Consider the following 18,271-nt stretch of genomic DNA (forward strand, 5'->3'; position numbering starts at 1 on the left):
CTTACTATACTATGACATTTTTATGACTTTTAATGCCTTACTATACTATGACATTTTTATGACTTTTAATGCCTTACTATACTATAACATTTTTATGCCTTACTGTACTATGACGTTTTTATGACTTTTTATGCCTTACTATACTATGACGTTTTAATGACTTTTTATGACTTACTATACTATGACATTTTTATGACTTTTAATGCCTTACTAAATGCCTTTCTATACCATGACATTTTTATGAAATTTTTATGCCTTACTATACTATGACATTTTTATGACTTTTTATGCCTTACTATACTATGACATTTTTATGCCTTACTATACTATGACATTTTTGCAAACACATTTGTAAAAGAGATTAAGCATGTGCAGAGGCTGAATATATGTCGAGAACAAGATCTGCAGATAAATATGCCCCATTGAAAAAGTGGACTGCTAGGTTAAATGGCGCACCATGGGTTAGGGATGACGAGCTGAGGAACTCGATGGCTCGACGTAATGATGTTAAAAAAAATGTTACGTTAAATCAACCCTGTAAGAGTAGCTGACATCAAGGCGTTAGCTAATAAGGATCCTAATAAACTAATAGACTGCAGTGAGTCAGCAGGGGCTGGAAGCAGCATGAGAAACATCAGTGTTGTCAAATATGTGCTGTAGTCAGCGCACATCAGCCTTTAAATTACAGGCTGATCATTGATCTATACTTATCAGGGGCTGTAATGCTTTAGTTCAGTTCTTCATGAGACCAGTGATTCGCTGACACATTTCCAGCTTCACGTAACACTAGGCGTTACTAAAGAACACAGACAAAAGAATTTAGGCTTCGTGAAGCAGAAATCTGGCAGCACCAGTCAGTGTGCACTAAGTGAAACACATAAATTGCTGCCCTCAAGTAAAAAGAACAAGTTTTCCTGATTTGCATTTTATTTCCCACATGCCATCAGTACTTACACTGAGAAGAAATGCAGTCACACCACAGTCCTCACCTGGTCAGATACTTGACTGACAGGTCATGTATCTGACAGGACTTCAAACACAAACAAGAATCATTCAGACTTCACTTTATAGCTCTAATATCAATCTGGCCTTCACCCCTTCATATGTTTAACGTATGTTTTTACCTACATGAGTAAATATAACCACATGAAACCATTCCTGTGCACTGATTGAACTATACAACGTTATAGGATTTGTTTTTTCCTCTGGGGATTGAGAGTCCCTTTTTAGCTTATCCTTGTTGTTTCAGGGATACATGTGAGCAAATAAAAGCTTTGTTAACATCACAGTACACACTGCAGTGTTAGAGTTTAGTGTGTAGTGTTGGAAATGCAGCTAAACAAAGGATTAGTGACTGCAACTACAGCTGCCCAGCGAAAAAAATATGCCTCATAAAATCAGTTGTTCTTCTCCTGCGGGATCCGTGTGAAATAGAAATTATACATGAACAAAGATTATACCTTCATACACAAAAAAGAAGATTTTTGTAACTTATTTATGGGAAAAAACAAAGAAAACAAAAATAGGATACAGGATACATACAGAGCTCTCCTTTCACCTATATGTGTGTGTGTGTGTATGTGTGTGTGTGTGTGTGTGTGTGTGTGTTTCCTGTTTGTTCAAAATCAGCCACTCACTGATTGATATAAGAGCTCAGATTTATTCACTCTTCTCTACAGAAGAAAATATTTACCAAAATCTCTAATACAGAACATAAAGAAACATTATTAACCACTGTTCCTAATATATACATGAAGTTTGTTGTCTCGAGAGACAAAGAAAGAAGAGCAAGGAGGAAATGTGGGGAGTGATACACATGTAAGACAATTACACACCATTTACTTACAGAGAATGCACCTATACGAAACAGTGCTATCCTAGCTGAAAAGAAAGTAATATGTGAACATGTGCTGGAAAATACTTCTCTCTAGTTGGACTAGGAAAGGAGACACACTCATGTCTTTAAGTAACAAATTCTAATATAATACTGACATGGTGATCTTTACATTTTACTCTTCCTCTAATCTAATAAAGCCTTAAAACACCCCTCACTTTATACAAGCATGGCAAAACACACCCAGGGGATCATACTGTTTTATTCAGCATCCAGCCTCTTATGTGTATGTGTGTGTGTGTGTGTGTGTGTGTGTGTGTGTGTGTGTGTGTGTGTTTGTGTGTGTTGTTAAATAGATGAGTGATATATTGTAGTTCTGCAGCACCCTCTGGTGGACGATGGGTAAAAAAAAAAAGGTGTATAAAACTACATTTGTGACAGTCTGGTTTGATCTATCCTCTGATGTAGATTTTCAACATACAAACATGGGAATTTGTGGAGATACACATGACACATGAATTCATTTCACTTAATGATGAACACTGACTAAAAGGAGAGCAGTGTGGAAGCGTGTAGGAGTTTTGGGAATAGGTGTATTCATGATTTCATTTGATTAATTTTTCAGATTCTCTGTAAAACTCGGCCTTTTATGTGTCAGACAGAAGCGTCTTCTTTTCATATTTTTACTCTAACTGGCGATGGCTTTTTTCTCACACTCAAACTACTGTATCTCTTGAATCTGAAATGAGGCAGAAAAAAATCTGAAACAAAACTTTTTTTTTGAAGGCGTGTATCATTTCATACATCTAAAATATATATAATTTTGTTTGTTTGTTTTGTTTTTCCCAAACACTACTAGTACACCAAATATAGTAGAGTTACTAAATAAATAAAATAACATAAAGGCATTGTTACAGTTTCAAGGTTCTGGTCATACCTGAAAACCATCAGGAGCAGGTTTTAATGTAAAATTGAATATTGATACAGCAATAATTGCTTTGTCTACGTCATACTTTCCAAATTCAAAAAGCTAATTCTGGCGCTTATTGTGTTTTCTCTTGTGGAGACATTATTATTGCAGGACTTGGCCGATGCTATAATGCTATTTCTATGTACTGTATAAATGTACTCTGACTATATTAGGCCTGCTGTCATGCAGCTGCGTGCACTACATGTGAGGTCTTTTAATGTCCTTCATATTTTGTGTAATTTGATGAGAACCATTAAAGACATGAGATTCTCTGATCACCAGTTAAATCCTACTAGTTTGATAAAATGCTATTCTATTATACTGTATATACATATCATTTTACACCCATAACTAATTAGCCTAAATTTACTTACAAGCCAATTAATTCTAAAATAATCCTTTATGTGTAGAACAGTTACAGTGGCAGAGAGTGAAAATGAGCGACGCTTCAGTAGCAGATGAAATGAAGTTATGTCTTTGTTTTGAACTGACTGTGCTTAAAAGAAAATGGCTGTGGGCATTACAATAGTAATTTCTAAAGATTCCCTGAATCCTGCAGGGAGAAAAGAGTGAGGGAGGAGGGAAGAAGAGAGAAACAGACAGAGGGGAGAACAGAGAGTAAGACTGTAAGTGGTTAAAGAGTTCATGGTTCATCACAATATCATCAAAAGAGTTGTTAACATTTGTACTAAAACTGACTACATCATGACTCTGAATGGAAACAATTAAAAGCAAACGCTGGGGCAATAAACGAAAGGTTGTGACTCGGGCAGTTGATGACTCGACTTCAGCTGCTAAACTGAATCAAATGATAAACGAAGCTGATCGCTGGAACAAACAAGATGTGTCAATCAAATCTGTCATCACGACTTATTTAACAGGGGTTCAAATAGTGAGAAGATCTTCCAAACCACATCAGGAAACCAAAACTTCATGACAGAACCAAACATTTAACAGTGCAGAGCACTGGAGTCATTGCATTGAGATTATTATATTATGGCTACAATGTTCAAACTAACAGTCTGAGGGCTATTTATTTAATAGGCACATCTTTTAACACAAAGACAATGTCACATAAGGACCATTTTCTACATTAAGGAACAAAAGTCACAGAACGAACCAACCTGGACGAGTTATTCTAAAATCATAAGCAACATTTGCATCGTTATTAAAGCTTCACCTCAGATGACTTCCCACTTCAATAACTGGTGATGAATGGTGATGTGTTGTCTACAGGTCTTAGTGTCTCCAGGTTTTTCCCTCCTCACACCTTGTTCGCACATTCCTCTCCTGCTTCTGTCTTTGTCAGAATATTTTAAACAATGTAAAATAACGGAGAGCTTCGAGGGTCTCGGGTGGCCGCGGTGGAGGTGTTCAGCTTCTGCACCCACAGCAGTGAACGGCTGGTTACATCTTTAATGTACACATGGCACCTGGATTATATTTGTCTCCAGTGTGTCAGACATGAGATCGATTTGTACAGTCATGCTGTTGTTAAGGTGAGGCGACCGACACCTCTTAATAAGAGTAAAGAAAAGTCTGTGGTTACAGGAATTAATTTTCCCCCTTAAAATAAAATTTTCAGTGCAATTAATTTGTTTTTGATCAGGAGCGATACATCCAAAAAAATTGTGTTTGGATGTCAATCCGTTTACAATAGACATGGAATGATTGGTCAGTTAATCAATTAGTAGATCGAGCAAAAATTAAGTCGATAACATTTCTACTAATTTGAAAGTAGACTGAAATCTTTGGGTTTTGAGGCGTTGATCAGACAAAAACCAGCAATTTGAAGACGTCACCTCGAGCTTTAAGACAACGCAAACGGCATTTTTCACTAAATGTAAATATCGAAAACAACAGTATCTAGATTCTTATTCCTGTCACATCTCTGCATCTGCTGCATTAACGTATCGAACACAAACCAGTTGTTGCTTATGCAGGTTAATAACTGTGGAGATGTTTGGAAAACTCGGGCCAAGATTATTCTTTCACAAGGGTGGAACCAAAAGACAAAAAAGACAGAAGCATCCGTTTCTCCAGTGAACGGTGTGTTGACAGTTTCTACAGTTTCATGTGTAACTTCTCTGTTGCATCAACCCCCAACCTTCGTCAAGGGGGGAGGGGCTCCGAGCTACATTTTGCTGCTGGGGTCCAGGTACAGCACTGATATTAAAACCAGAGCCCTTGACAGAAGTAGTTACGACAATGTGTACGACGGCGGACTGGTTGAAACCCCCTCTCTGGTGATGACAGATGTACAGTATGTTGCAAAACATTTCACGGTGACTTCCTCATCATAGTGCATTGCTGAAGGGGACAAACATATATGACTGGAAAGAAGGGGACTGTTGATGATTCACTGTTCCCGTCCAGGATTTTATGGCCACAATTATTTCGTTACAAAGTCATTCCTCTTACCACTAGGATACTAAATGCTCACACACTGCTGAGACACACTGTTCTCTTACACAACACCAGAGCTAAGTGTGACTTCATCCAGAACATCATGAAAACATACCGACAGGTGAGGATCAGACCAAAATAAATGGGAGAGGGGGAACTCTGTGTGCTTGTGTATACCTAAAAAAAAAACCCACTAAAAACCACACACTCTTTCTCCTACACAAGAAGTCGGCTTCCTGTCGTCTACAGTGTGGTGAATCAATGTTAGTCTTTTAACTAACTTCAAACACGTGTCTCTTAGATCCGCCCTAATTCAAGAAAAAAAGAGATTAACAGTCAAGACGCGGTAAAACTGAACCAGACAATAGTGTTATTACCAGATGGAGTCATTGTCCGACGGAGCGTCGCTCGGATGACAAACCTTTTTAGAGAAGTTGTCTTTCCGGAAACTTTACGGTACAACACAGTCAGACGTTAGTTTTTATTTCGTCCAGAAACAAACTGTAGGTTGAAAGCTGGAGTCCCGGCTTCATGTCAGTCCGCTGAGATGCTGACGTTCAGCCTGATTAGGTTTTAGCAACTGTGTGGAAGATGTGTACATCTCATTAGTGTCCATTGTTTGGTGTCCCAGCCGCTCCTAACAGCCATTTTGTGCCCCACATCAGAAGTGATTCAACTGGGGACAACCAACAGCGCAGGTGAGAGAAACAAATTAATTGTCCTACAAGATCTGGCTCGCCCCGGGTTGCTGGGAGCCGCCATCGTCCCCCCGCTCTGACTGGTGTTTATAAAGGTCACATGGCATGAGAGGGAGGGGGTGTCCCTGCTCGGCCAACACTGACTCGTAAGGCGGTGCCGCCTCCAGCGGGAAGGAGATGGATGCGATGTGTTGGTGCTCGTGCTCCTGCAGTCCCAGCGCGTAGTGGGAGGGGGAGAACCAGCCGGCGCCGGCCGAGGTCTCTCCACAGTACGGAGAAGGATCCGGACCGGTGTAGCTAGGCTGCTCCTCCTGCTCCGGGCCTCTCTGACAGGGGTCCAGTAGGGAGTAAGGAGGTGGGTCATCTGTAGGTATGTAGATCTGAGTCGAACCAGGGCCAACACACTCATCGTAACTATGGAGATTAAAACAAAAATGAAGAGAAAATGTATTATATTAATTTTATTTTACTTTCCTTTGTGGTTTGGAAGTTGGCAGCATTTTATGTCACAAGAACATCAGCAGGTTATTTATCAGAATATTGAGAGAAAATCTTTATTATCTTTTGTTTTTTTCAGGCATCTAAAGCTCAGGCAGTGACGTCCACTTTTACTCCTCAGCACCGTCAGTCAGAGCGGTGGACACGGTAAAACGCCTTGAAGGAACTTCTTCAAACTTGGAACAAACATTCACTAAGAATCGAGGATGAACTGAATAGATTCTGGGGGTCAAAGGTCGAAGGTCAAGGTCACGGTGACTTCACACAATAATTATGACCAAATTTCACACACATGGTTAATATTTTATATGATTCTGGATAAACAGGGATGTAACCTGATTCTAGTCTTAGTGGTAGAGGCAGAGAGTGTGTGTGTGTGTGTGTGTATACTGTGTCACAGATAATTTTATGATGTGCTGACAGCTGTCCAGTTTCATCTGTCTCCACCCTGACAGGGACACAAAAAGGAAGAAAAATGACATTAAGTGAAAAATATTATGCAACGGCATCTTAAAACGTCACCTGCTTTCACACCCACTCGTTTGCACACATACACATTTGTGACATATTGGACCCTGTGAACACACAACAAAACAAAATCCTGTTAGTAGCATCAGTTTCACATGATGATGCTCCTCAGACCCAAACCACATTTCCCATAACTCCTGCTATCCGTCTCTTCTACACCTGTGAGTCCTGTCAGATCTGATGCTGCTGCATACATTTTAAACCCACTCTTAATGGTGTGTCCAGTATCGTGGTGATTAAAGGAATATGCCACATTTAATGTAAATTATGTTTTAAATTGATGCGAAAATGCTGCATGTTTCACCATCAACATGGATTCCGACCAGCAGCAGCTGCCTCATTCACAACACACACACACTCACACACACGCTCACACACACAGCCTCCTTCCTGCTGTTTTGGCACACTTCCCTGATGAACTCCTACAGGAGCCCCAGAGGTCAGGTTTCTACCGACCTCCTCCCACCGCCACAGAGAGGAGAGCGAGAGAGAGAGAGAGAGAGAGAATAGAACACATAAAATAGAACAAAACAAAATAGAAAACAGAATTATAAAATCACAGTGTGCCTACACGTGTGTGTGTGTGTGTGTGGAGCTAATGGTAGAGATGATGGTGGGGAATAGGAAGCAGTAAATCAGAGTAACTCAATCAGCGCAGTGGTTAACTATATCAGTCTGGTACCATAGTGCTGCAAGTGTGTGTGTGTGTGTGTGTGTGTGTGTGTCTCTCCACTGTTTCTGTCTTTCTTTTTATTCATGTTTACTTTCTCTGTCTCCTTCACTTCCCCGTGCAAGTGTGTGTGTGTGTGTGTGTGTGTATGTATCAGAGATTTTAAAGCAGTGTTAGAGTGTGGGTGTGTCTGCAGTTTTATTCTTAAATGTGTGCGTTTGCAAGAGAGAACGGGGCGGGGCGAGTCTATTTTAGCCTCAATGTGAGGACGAGGCTCAGTCAGAAAGACCTAATGTCCACACACACACACACACACGCACACGCACGCACACACACACACACTACATAGTTATATCAAATGTGACCCTGTACGTCTGATCTAATCTAAGATCCTTTTACAAAATCATCACTACAGTGAAAATCAGTGTTCTTTAGTCTTGCACGTGTTAATTAGTTAATTGCTACTTACTCATTTATGTAAACAATCCAGACAGAACAAACATTTTCTAAATAAAAAACCTCGGCACAGAACTGGTACCTATTTAAATCCCAGTTCAAGCTGTGAACAAACCAATGGGGACATGAGGACACACAGGGGACTGAAGCCACAGCTAATGGCAATGAAAACTAATGCAGATTTACTGACTTCTTTCATGAGGTGTTTACACTGTTAACTGCGCTTTTAAACTCAGTATCTCCAGTACAATGTTGAGGCTTACGGTGTCATTACCGTGTTGTGACTTCATTGTTTTGTTCCAAACTGCAGTGATCTGTTTGTGTGAGAAGATTTTTTTTTTTTTTTTTAGAGATGATGATTGCAGCAGTCTGAATTTTACATAATCTCTCCCCCGGACACCCTCACACACCTCCACACACGGACACAGATCAAAAGACTGGGGGCAGCTACATGTTTTTTTTCCGTGCTGATTATTTTCTTCTGCTTTGGGAAAACTGACCTCAAACATTCATGCCAATGAGGCGTGTTGAGGTGAAAATTGGAAACGGGGAAACGGCGTGCGCGGCAGGGCGAGGGTGTTTCAGAGGTGTCGTAACACACTGTAAATCCCTGTGTCTTTGGTCTCTCAGGAGTTGTGAGCTCCTCCGCTCCCCCGCCGCCTTTCGGCTCCGTGTGTCTGTGCTTCTGCAGAAACCTCACACCAGATAATGAATGTGGTGTTTTACACTTTTGTGTGCTCTGCTAACGTGTGTGTGTGTGTGTGTGTGTTAGCGAGGTGTGGCTGAGTGAAAATAATTCGTCCCCTCTGAGACACACGCTGGGAGTTAGGGCCGGGAGTTACGCAAGTGCTTCTGTTTATCTGTCGGTCTGTGTTTGAATCTGCTGCCTGTTTCTGTTTAAGTTCCAGACACGTCACATAAAAGACCCTTTAAATAAAATTTTAATTAGATAGTCCTTTAAGGAAGTTATTATTACTCAGTAGCAAATAACAAAATAACAAGTTTCATGCTGCTGCTGTCCTTGGAAATCCTTTTTCCAACAAGGTGAAGTTCTTATATTTGTTCTGGTTATAAAAATGTGTTGGGTTACTGAGCGAGTGAGCAGTCTCTCCTCTCTCTCTCTCTTCTTCTCTGCTTCTATACCCTCTTCTTTTTTCTTTCCTCCTCTCTTTGTCTCGGCCCTGGACCCGCCCCTCTCTCTCGACTCTCTTTTTTTATACAGGCAATGACGAGGAGAATCAATAGATCCAAAACATAATTTTTTTATGTCTTGACAAATGTTAGCTTGACAACCAACTTCTCTATGAGGAGTAAATTTAATTGATTTATTTCTTCTTGCTGATGAAGCAGCTATACCTTAAATAAGAATTTCCAAAGGCAAATGACAATTATCAGGTGCACACACACAGTGAATCCGAGGTGCTCCAGAAATTAAACTGGTCAACAGTCGTCAAAGGGAAGCCTCAGTGGGTCCCAGTGTGAATCGAAAATCTGATCTGAATTTTCCTTTTAGCAATATTTCTTACTTAGCTATGCGCTAACTAATAAAAGCTTTTTCGCTGCATCGTCAGCTGAAGTGAACCCTGAGGCTTCAGTTTGTCCACCAGAAATAAGAAACTCTGCATGTTGTTTTCATATGCTTTATTAATCAATATTATTTTAAACAATGAACCAAATGACTATGCGTATTGTATTGTGGGAGGGGTCTCAGATGATCCCACAGAAGATTATTGCCCAACTCTGCAGCTCTATATAAGTTTTCAGCCTTTTTACCAAGACGAGAGGAAGCGGTGTGACATTGATATAGTGCTGCAAAACCACTTGAAGAAACTGCATCCCTCTTCTTACCAACAATCCCGTGTTGACTTCCTTTAACAATGACCACGATCTTTCCCTGACCCTAAACCTCAATGGATATTAATATGATAGAGAAGGAGGTTGAAGTCGGATACACACGGGTCAGTAGAGAGGGAGGACCTCTGGCATGTGTTCATGCGCTGGTTGTGACGCTCTACAGAGCTGGACACAGGACAGCTCTAACTACAGCGTACAGCATATGGTCCTCGGTGTGTGTGTGTGTGTGTGTGTGTGTGTGTGTGTGTGTGTGAAGGTCTACGTGTGTGTAATGTTGGCATGTCCTTGCTCTTTACCAGTGTGAGAGGTACTTGCCTGTGGAGTAAGAGAACCATATAGATCCTGCATTCACAGGTGCGTGTGTATTTATATACACACATATATACTGTGTGGCTCGTGCCAAAGCTGATTTGATTTCTCAGCATAAAACAGCTCACGGCATGAAGTCTACAGTCAGATTTAACCTTTCAAAAGAAAGTTTTAGGTGAAATTCAACAGGTTTAATCAGATCACATCGCTGCAGCTTCCAGAAAATAAAGGTCACGTGTCTCCTGTTGCTGTGTTCCTGTGCTGTAAATCTATCTGTGTTCATTTTCCCGCTCTCAATCTTTACACAACCTGCATGTGGCAACATCACTTTCACTCTACAACATGACAGGACAACATGGTAGATTCGAGTGTTGTTCCTGCGATTCAATTGCTGCGCGTCCATCACTGCTCTCACCTTCTCCGTCTTTCATTTTCACTGTCACTTGTGCTGTTAAATCCTGATCCTGTCTGCCCAGTGTTATCCTTCCTCCAGAGCTTTCTCTGTTCTCTGACAAAACTGCCTTGAGACATCCTGACCTGAAAACACTTTTTCCTTTTCTCTGTCAGTGACACTGAGCATTAGTGTCACACAACATGACACAGCAACAAGAAACAAGGAAATTATTCTCCACGTCTGTTCCTGCTGAACAGGTCGTGAATCTTTGTATTAATGCTACGTACTTGTCTACTGTTTCAATGTGGTGTGCGTCTATCAACACACATGAACATCTGAAGGCAAAAAATGATTTCAGATCAAATCTCACATAAAGTCTCACGACCTGCAGCTTTGATGTTGTGGTTCATTCTGCCTCCTCTCATCAGCTTCCAGCAGCAGTCAGCTGTTTCCCCGCAAACATTCATGAGCTCACTGTAAGCTAACGGTGCAATAAACAAACAAAACATTTTAGGAGACAGCTCTCCTATGGGAATACCCCGCACGTTGAGAAGTGACGCTACAGTGGTTCCCAGTGACGACGGACGGGCCCTGATCAAGCATCTGTATGTGAGGACGTGTCGGTCCTGTAGTGGTTTGTCCACAGACCTAATGATGTGTTGTGTCAGAGGGTTCGGACTCAGACAGCCTCTCTAGCGTGGACAAAATAGATTTCAAATCCAGCTTTCAAACAACAGCAGCACTTCTTCTTCTGTGCTGTTAATGTAGGTATCTCGATTTCTTGCTGAGGGAAATTCCTGTTACAATCATGTGTTTTCTATCACGCCTGCAGCACAAACGAACCCAGTGACATCTATGACCTTAGTAACGACCGTACGGAGGTTAAACACTTGAGTCTCCACACCAGTCACAGAACTGAAGAACGTCTTTCTTGCTGAGACTTCGCTCCAGTTGCTTTCGATTCAACCATGACGTGGATGACTGAGAGTCCTCACAGACATTTTCTAACATGATTACGCGCTCATTCATTTTCATAGATAGATGCATCATATATATATAACCACATGATCTTACAATGTTGTTAAATTGTTAAAGACAAAGACACTCCTTATCAAGCAGTTTAGCCTGGAGGAGGAGGTGAACGTGTTTCCTGTGTACATGTGTCTGAGAACAACAGGATATGTGTGTATAGGAGGAGTTAAGGAGGATGTTTGAGACGTTGTGCACAAAGAGAAGAATAATGAGTCTTTAGATGAGGGAAACTCAGGCCGGGTCATCTTGACATTTTGATTGAAATCATGTGTTAGTTACAGCTGGTGTGTGTTGCATCAAATTACTATAAGAACCGAGGAGGAGACGGCCTCTCCTCAGTCAACAAATATCTATCGATAACACGAATATTGTGTCAACTGGTATTTGAGTAACATCTGCACTGCACAAGAACTGATTTTCAGAGTAAATGTTAATGTCGCTCTGTCACAGGTTCGCCAACAACAACAACTTTATTGGGTGTTTACATTTTGTTGTACTGCCCCAAAGCGGCCACGCAATTAATTAATGCTGCTTTAGAGTATCTCAATTAATGAAATTGACAAGTCTGTCACCAGCAGTCAACACACATCTTTCTAAATTCTGTGCAACAGTTTGCTTCTACTTGCTCCCATATATTCTTATGCAACACAAATCAGAAGGGAAGGTGTGTGTGTTCGCTTGTGTGTGTGTGTGTGTGTGTGTGTGTGTGTGTGTGTGACTGTGCATGTGTGTTTGCCAAAGCCTGCCCAGCTTCTCCCCAAGAGGAAGCAGAAGCTTTCAGTCTCCACAGGTGAGCTGCTGATCCATGAGTGTGAGTGAGTGAGTGAGTGTCGGAGAGAGAGAGAGAGAGAGAGAGAGAGAGAGAGAGAGAGAGAGAGAGTGTGTGTGTGTGTTCGTGTCGGAAGCACAACGTTCACAGTCTCAGTAGGTGAGCTGTTGATCTGAGTTCTCTGAGTTTCCCTCAACCATCTGTGGCCCCCACACACACACACACACACACACACACACACACACACACACACACACACACACACACACACACACACACACACTCCCTGCAGGATCATCACATGACTGCAACTACCTGCTTGCTGACAGTGTACCAAACAACAACTTGCCAGCATAATGGTAAACAGAATATGTGATTGGTATGTACGTACACTATGTGTGTCAGAGTGTGTGTGTCTGTGTGTGTGTGTGTTGGCTGCCGTCCCGTCGTCCGGTTCTCACACAGGCTGTCCAGAACACTCTGGTTACCTGCCAGAGCGCTGACGTAGCTCGCTAGCTCCCCTTTCTCTCTTCTTGTCCTTTGCTTTCATTTCCTTTTTCTTTCCTTGTCGTGACGCCGGGACGTTGTTTACTGTTACACTCTCTCAGGTTTCTACTGCTTCAACTGCAGTGAGAACAGTGTGTTTATGGTGCCTGTCCTGTCCTGCTAATCAGCACGTTAAGGATTTTTCATGAACACTGAATGGATTCATCAGAAGTCAGGTGGTAGCCGTGATTGAAGATGGGAACATCCTCTTGGCCCACATTAGTCCCTGCAGCACCAAGCATCATTTAAACACCACGGCAAACCGAACACCCGCTGCCGACCAGGTGTGTCCCTTCCCAGATGATGTATTTTTCCAGCAGGATAATTCATTTTAACTGTGTTGCGAGATAGCACCGAGGACATGACAGGAGCTTTGGTTTAGTCCCCAGATCACACCCCTCCAGCACAGACCCTCAGCCTCGGATTCAACATGATGAATGTTCGGCCAAAAAACTGCAAGAGCTGTGCAATAGGCCGACTATTATATCAGCATGAATCAAGATCCATATGGAACATTTCCAACACTGCGTTGAATCCCATGGGACCTCGAAGCACATGAGCTACGTGTGGCTGTAATAACATGGAAAAGATAATCGATCACACTGTTGAGGTGACTGGCAGTTGGAGCACTTCCACAGACTGTAAATAAAGATGGACGCAGCCTCCGTGACGTCACCCACAGGTTTCTTCTGAAGAGCGGTTTTGTTGTGGCTCAGAGTGAGCTGCTCTGCTGTCGCCATCTTGGCAGTGCCTGACTCCGCCTCACTCCCAGCTAATCCAAAAATGGGCAAAGAGGAGGGGCGTGTGCGGAGCAGAGACTTCGGTGCTTGCCGGTTTGTGGCGATCTCTTGCTCTCACGCACCTGTCACTCAAAGTGACCACGCCCTCAATTATGCAGCACTATAAGCTTTAATAAAATTTAAATGGGTGTGTTACATAAAAATTCACCCCTTGTACAGTCGTCATGAAGGAGGAAATTAGCTATAAAGACCAAAACAGTTTTTTGTACCAGGCTGTAAACATTTCTGCTGTGATTTCCTGCTTTTCCAGCCTCTAGTGGCCATTCAAGGAACTGCAGTTTTTGGCACTTCGGTGTTGCCTTCATTTGTCAGCCGCTTGAAACTGGACCTGAATAATCAATTGACATATATTTCCATCATGTTTTCTACATGGTTTCCCATCATTTAAGGTTTGACTGGTACACAAATAATTACGTCATCTTCTTGAGCCACAACATTTCAATGGAAATCTAACTTTATAGCATCTTGGTAAGAAGCTTCAACCATGCATAAAATTCTGTGAACGCACCACCAATGGACAGAGGTAAATCTAAACCTGATAAAATATTCAGCTGGTGAAACTGATTCACTTCCAGATTCTGGTTCAATGTTAGATGAATTCATCAACTATGGCACAGTGTTTGGTTACCAATTGTGCCAATGAAGAAATTGTAAATTTGCTACCACTGACTAGCTTCTTTTCCTTGGCAATGGAAACTGAGGCTCATGGGAATCACAACAATTAGAGCCATCTGCCATAACAAACTGGTGGACAATCAATCATGATGTCTCATAAACTGAATTGAAACAATCAAAACTCTTGACATTACATGAACCTAATGCATAGTTAGATTATCCAGGAGACTCCTGTGTTTTTACGTTGACAAATATTGAGGATATCGATGTAAGAAAGCTTTTGAATGGGATTTTAATAAACCTCAAATCGATCAATTTGGGTAAAGTGAGTGTAAGGCAGAACAAGGAAAAGACTAAAGCACACACACACGCACGCACGCACACGCACACACACACACAGACACACACACTGCACGGGTGGGATGTATGTGAATTATTAAAGTTGCCAATTAGACCAGCTGACATTTAGCTCAAAAACACCATGACATTGGCCTTTAGCAAGCTCTTTCTTTCTCTCATTCTGTCTTGCTCTCTCGCACACGCACGCAGACACACACACACACACACACACACACACACACACACACGCACGCACGCACACACGCACACGCACGCTCATTCCTGCACCTTCACAAAGGGCACCACAGGTAGCAGTGCTCTCTAATAAATGAATTACCACAGAAGGAGGGTCAAACCAAGTGAACAGAGAACAGTGGGGGACATGGGCTGAACTGTCAGTTATATTTTATATTTGACATTTGACATAATTGGCAAGAGGAGGAGTGGTTCGCTTTCTTATTTTACCAACACACTGTAACCTCTTTTAGATGAAGAAAGGCTCAACATTTAATTTTTAGCTTAAGTGTCATCAGAAAAACCAACTGAAAGCTGTTGTGGTTCGGCTGTTAATGCTCCGATGACGTAGCAGAAAGTGTTAGCGCCCAATCAGTTTGAAAAAGCAACATCCAATGGGAAAAGTCCAACCCTCGGCTGGTGTAACACTCACCCAACTCTATCACTCACTCACTCAGTCAGTCGCGGACATTTGATAAATAAACATACCAGGAAAGAAAAGACAAGTCTTGCTGAGAGTTAGATGAGGAGACTGAGATCTTCCTCTGGTCTGTAAGCTACATAAGTTACTGTCAGCAGCCCGCTAACCTAGCTTAGCACAAAGAATGGATAAAGGGGGAAACAGCTAGCTTGGCTCCGTCCAAAGCTTCTCCAAGCTCGTCAAAAGCCCTGTAATTAACACAGAAGTCTTGACAAGAAACTGAATGCATGTATGTCAAAACTTGAACTCAAAAACTGGATTTTGTGCACGAACACTGAATACTGAGCTACCTTAGATTCACAAAGCACTTACCGTGGAGGCGAGTCTGGGTACAGGCTGTTGACCTGCGATAGAGTCTCTCTGTATGAGTCAAAGTCTAAACCAGGAGGAAAGTCTTCTAAGCAGGTAGACCTCAGTTCTCCCACTGAACCTCCATAGGAAAAACCATCTGGTCCTGCAGAGACAGAGACGAGAAGTTATTGCTCTGTTCAAATGGGACTTATCATCTCGGGGCATCCAGTAGTATTACAGTAATTGAGGCGATGGACTGCATTTCTTTTTATCCCGTACAAATCTTTCATATGTAATTTGTTTTCAGAGCAAACAAGACTCCAGTCAATGCATCTTATACGATGACCGATAAAAAAAAAGAAATGAGATAACAGCAGGCCTTCAAAGGGCAATGAAATGGATGAGGCAATTTGTTTTCCTTTCCGTCCATTTAAAGTCCTGGCAGCAATTATTGTTTAATATTTGTTTAGTGTCTTGAAATATTTACATTCTCTTGGGAAACTTAAAACCTGCTTCAGACTTTGGAAGAAAGTTAGGAGCAGGAAGGTGTGGGAGTACTGAAAGTCAGAATAACCTGAGTATTTCATTAGTGAATAAATATCCTATAATAATGAGCTTGAAGTTTGTATCAAATCTTAATCGAAGTATTATCATAGAGAGTGTTACAGTTTCATTCTACAACGTCATGTGTCTCTGACAACTTCTAATTTCTGATAATGAATCTTTTGAATTCTGATTACTTCCACTGAAGGCCACAAACAAAACTTCCCAGATAAGAAAATTAAACTTCTGGCCCAACATATGCCCGGGTCCTCGTCCCAAGTCTGGCCCACATACTGACAGCATCTGACAATCAAGCTGTTTATGGGCCAGATTTGGGCAGTGGAACCGGGCGCATGCTGGACCAGAAGAAAACAAGCATGTGGCCCAATGTAATTGCTAAAAATCCTTGGTGATGGGGAGGGGGAAGATGTTGGGGTTATTAATAAAGCTCCATGTCAGATCTGTCAGAAAGTGAGATGCAGTTACAGACTGACCGTAGCTAGCTCGGAGGTGTGGGTTTCGGAGTCGACTGTCTTTGCGCAGGCTGCCGACGATGATGGTGATGCAGGAGAGGAAGAGGACCAGACCTATAACGATCCCCGCCACCACCAGCGGAGACACCAGGAGAGACGCCTCCCCTCCCGACTCCCTCTCACTGCGGCAGTCTGGGTACTCCCCATGGCTCTGGTTGGAGCTCACTGCAGGGTGACGGAGAGAGATGGAACATGTCAGGCGTGTGAGTGTGTGTCAGTGTGTCACTGTGTGCGACCATGTATGTTCACATAATACATAATGTTTACATAATATTACTCATATTTACAACCCTTTCAATATGCTGTTCAGATCAGAACAGAGGAACATGTTCATCTTGACCATTAACTACTAATTAAATGTTTACTGTATGTTAATGTTTTTTTTTAAAAATGGTGGATAAAACATAAAATCTAAGTAAATATTTATAATAAGCTACATTAATTGATTTTTTTCTGTGGGAGGCACAAAAAACTGGAAACATGTACTTGCTTACACATACAGCAGACATGAGGCAAAATTATCATTGATTTGGAATTGTGTTGATAGATTTCCAATACTCTTCCAACTCCTGAGGGAAGTATCTGTTTATTTTTTAGCGGCTATTTATTTCACTATGTTCATCAGGTAGTAATTAATATCGTCTGTTTGCGTTTTGGTGCTGGGCAGGAAGCGTTGTGTGGGTTTATGGCAGCTTTGTCACCTAAAACCTGCCTGTAAAGCCTGTGGTCAAGACTGATGACATCTATCTATCTATCTATCTATCTATCTTTACAGTGCATCAGGGGGTCCTGTTATGCAACTGCTGTCTTACCCACATGCACATGTCGCACTCACTCCTTATTCCTTCTCCTCTCTCCCCGTCTTCCCAGCTCTCTCTCCCTGAGGACTTATTCCATTTCAGTGTGTGACAGATAATTAGAGCTGGAGTCTAAACACACACACACAGTCTCTCTCTCAGTCGTCATCGTCATTAGATTACAGAACGATCCTGTTCCTCTCCACTTCTGTTTAATGTCTCATCTGTCTGTTTGCTCTGCCTGTCCACCCTCCGCCTGTTGGTCTGTCTACCCCTTTATCTGTCTTAGCACCAGTCACTCTGAATCTGCCTCTCTGTGTTCACAACACAGCTGAGAGAGCAGAGAGGATGAGACTCACTTTTATTCTTTGTCTTTCTTTTGCTCTGTTCATGCTGCAACCAAAAAGGTTCTGATGCTGTCACTCTCTATATACTGTGAAACTGCATTTCATGTGACTGGCTTAAGATTCAAATAAATTCAAATCAGGAGGTGCATCTCTGACGAGGGGAGAAAGTCAATCCTACATTATTCAGTCAAGTTCATAATGCTGGCATCACGAATCTGTTTGCCTGAGGTAGAGTCACAAGTTACAGGACATGGGTTTGTAGGTTAAAAGTATAATAAAAGAAAAACAAGTTCGAAATTATTTTTAAATATTGCTGGTTTACGTTCA

General features: G+C 41.8%; 1 protein-coding gene across 1 annotated transcript in view; it reads right to left on the reverse strand.

Moving 5' to 3' along the window:
- Window positions 1-1,508: 1,508 nt before the first annotated feature.
- Window positions 1,509-18,271, reverse strand: part of bean1 (brain expressed associated with NEDD4 1) — a 44,103-nt gene continuing 27,340 nt past the window's right edge. The window contains exons 3-5 of the mRNA XM_022752828.1: window positions 16,762-16,965; window positions 15,746-15,887; window positions 1,509-6,322 (exon numbers count right to left, since the gene is read on the reverse strand). Coding sequence (XP_022608549.1) covers window positions 5,932-6,322; window positions 15,746-15,887; window positions 16,762-16,965 — 737 coding nt within the window. The 3' untranslated portion in view covers window positions 1,509-5,931. The remainder of the gene's footprint in view (window positions 6,323-15,745; window positions 15,888-16,761; window positions 16,966-18,271) is intronic.

This window comes from Seriola dumerili, unplaced genomic scaffold (assembly GCF_002260705.1).
Source record: "Seriola dumerili isolate Sdu_G_001 unplaced genomic scaffold, Sdu_1.0 BDQW01000187.1, whole genome shotgun sequence".
Classification (NCBI taxonomy): domain Eukaryota; kingdom Metazoa; phylum Chordata; class Actinopteri; order Carangiformes; family Carangidae; genus Seriola; species Seriola dumerili.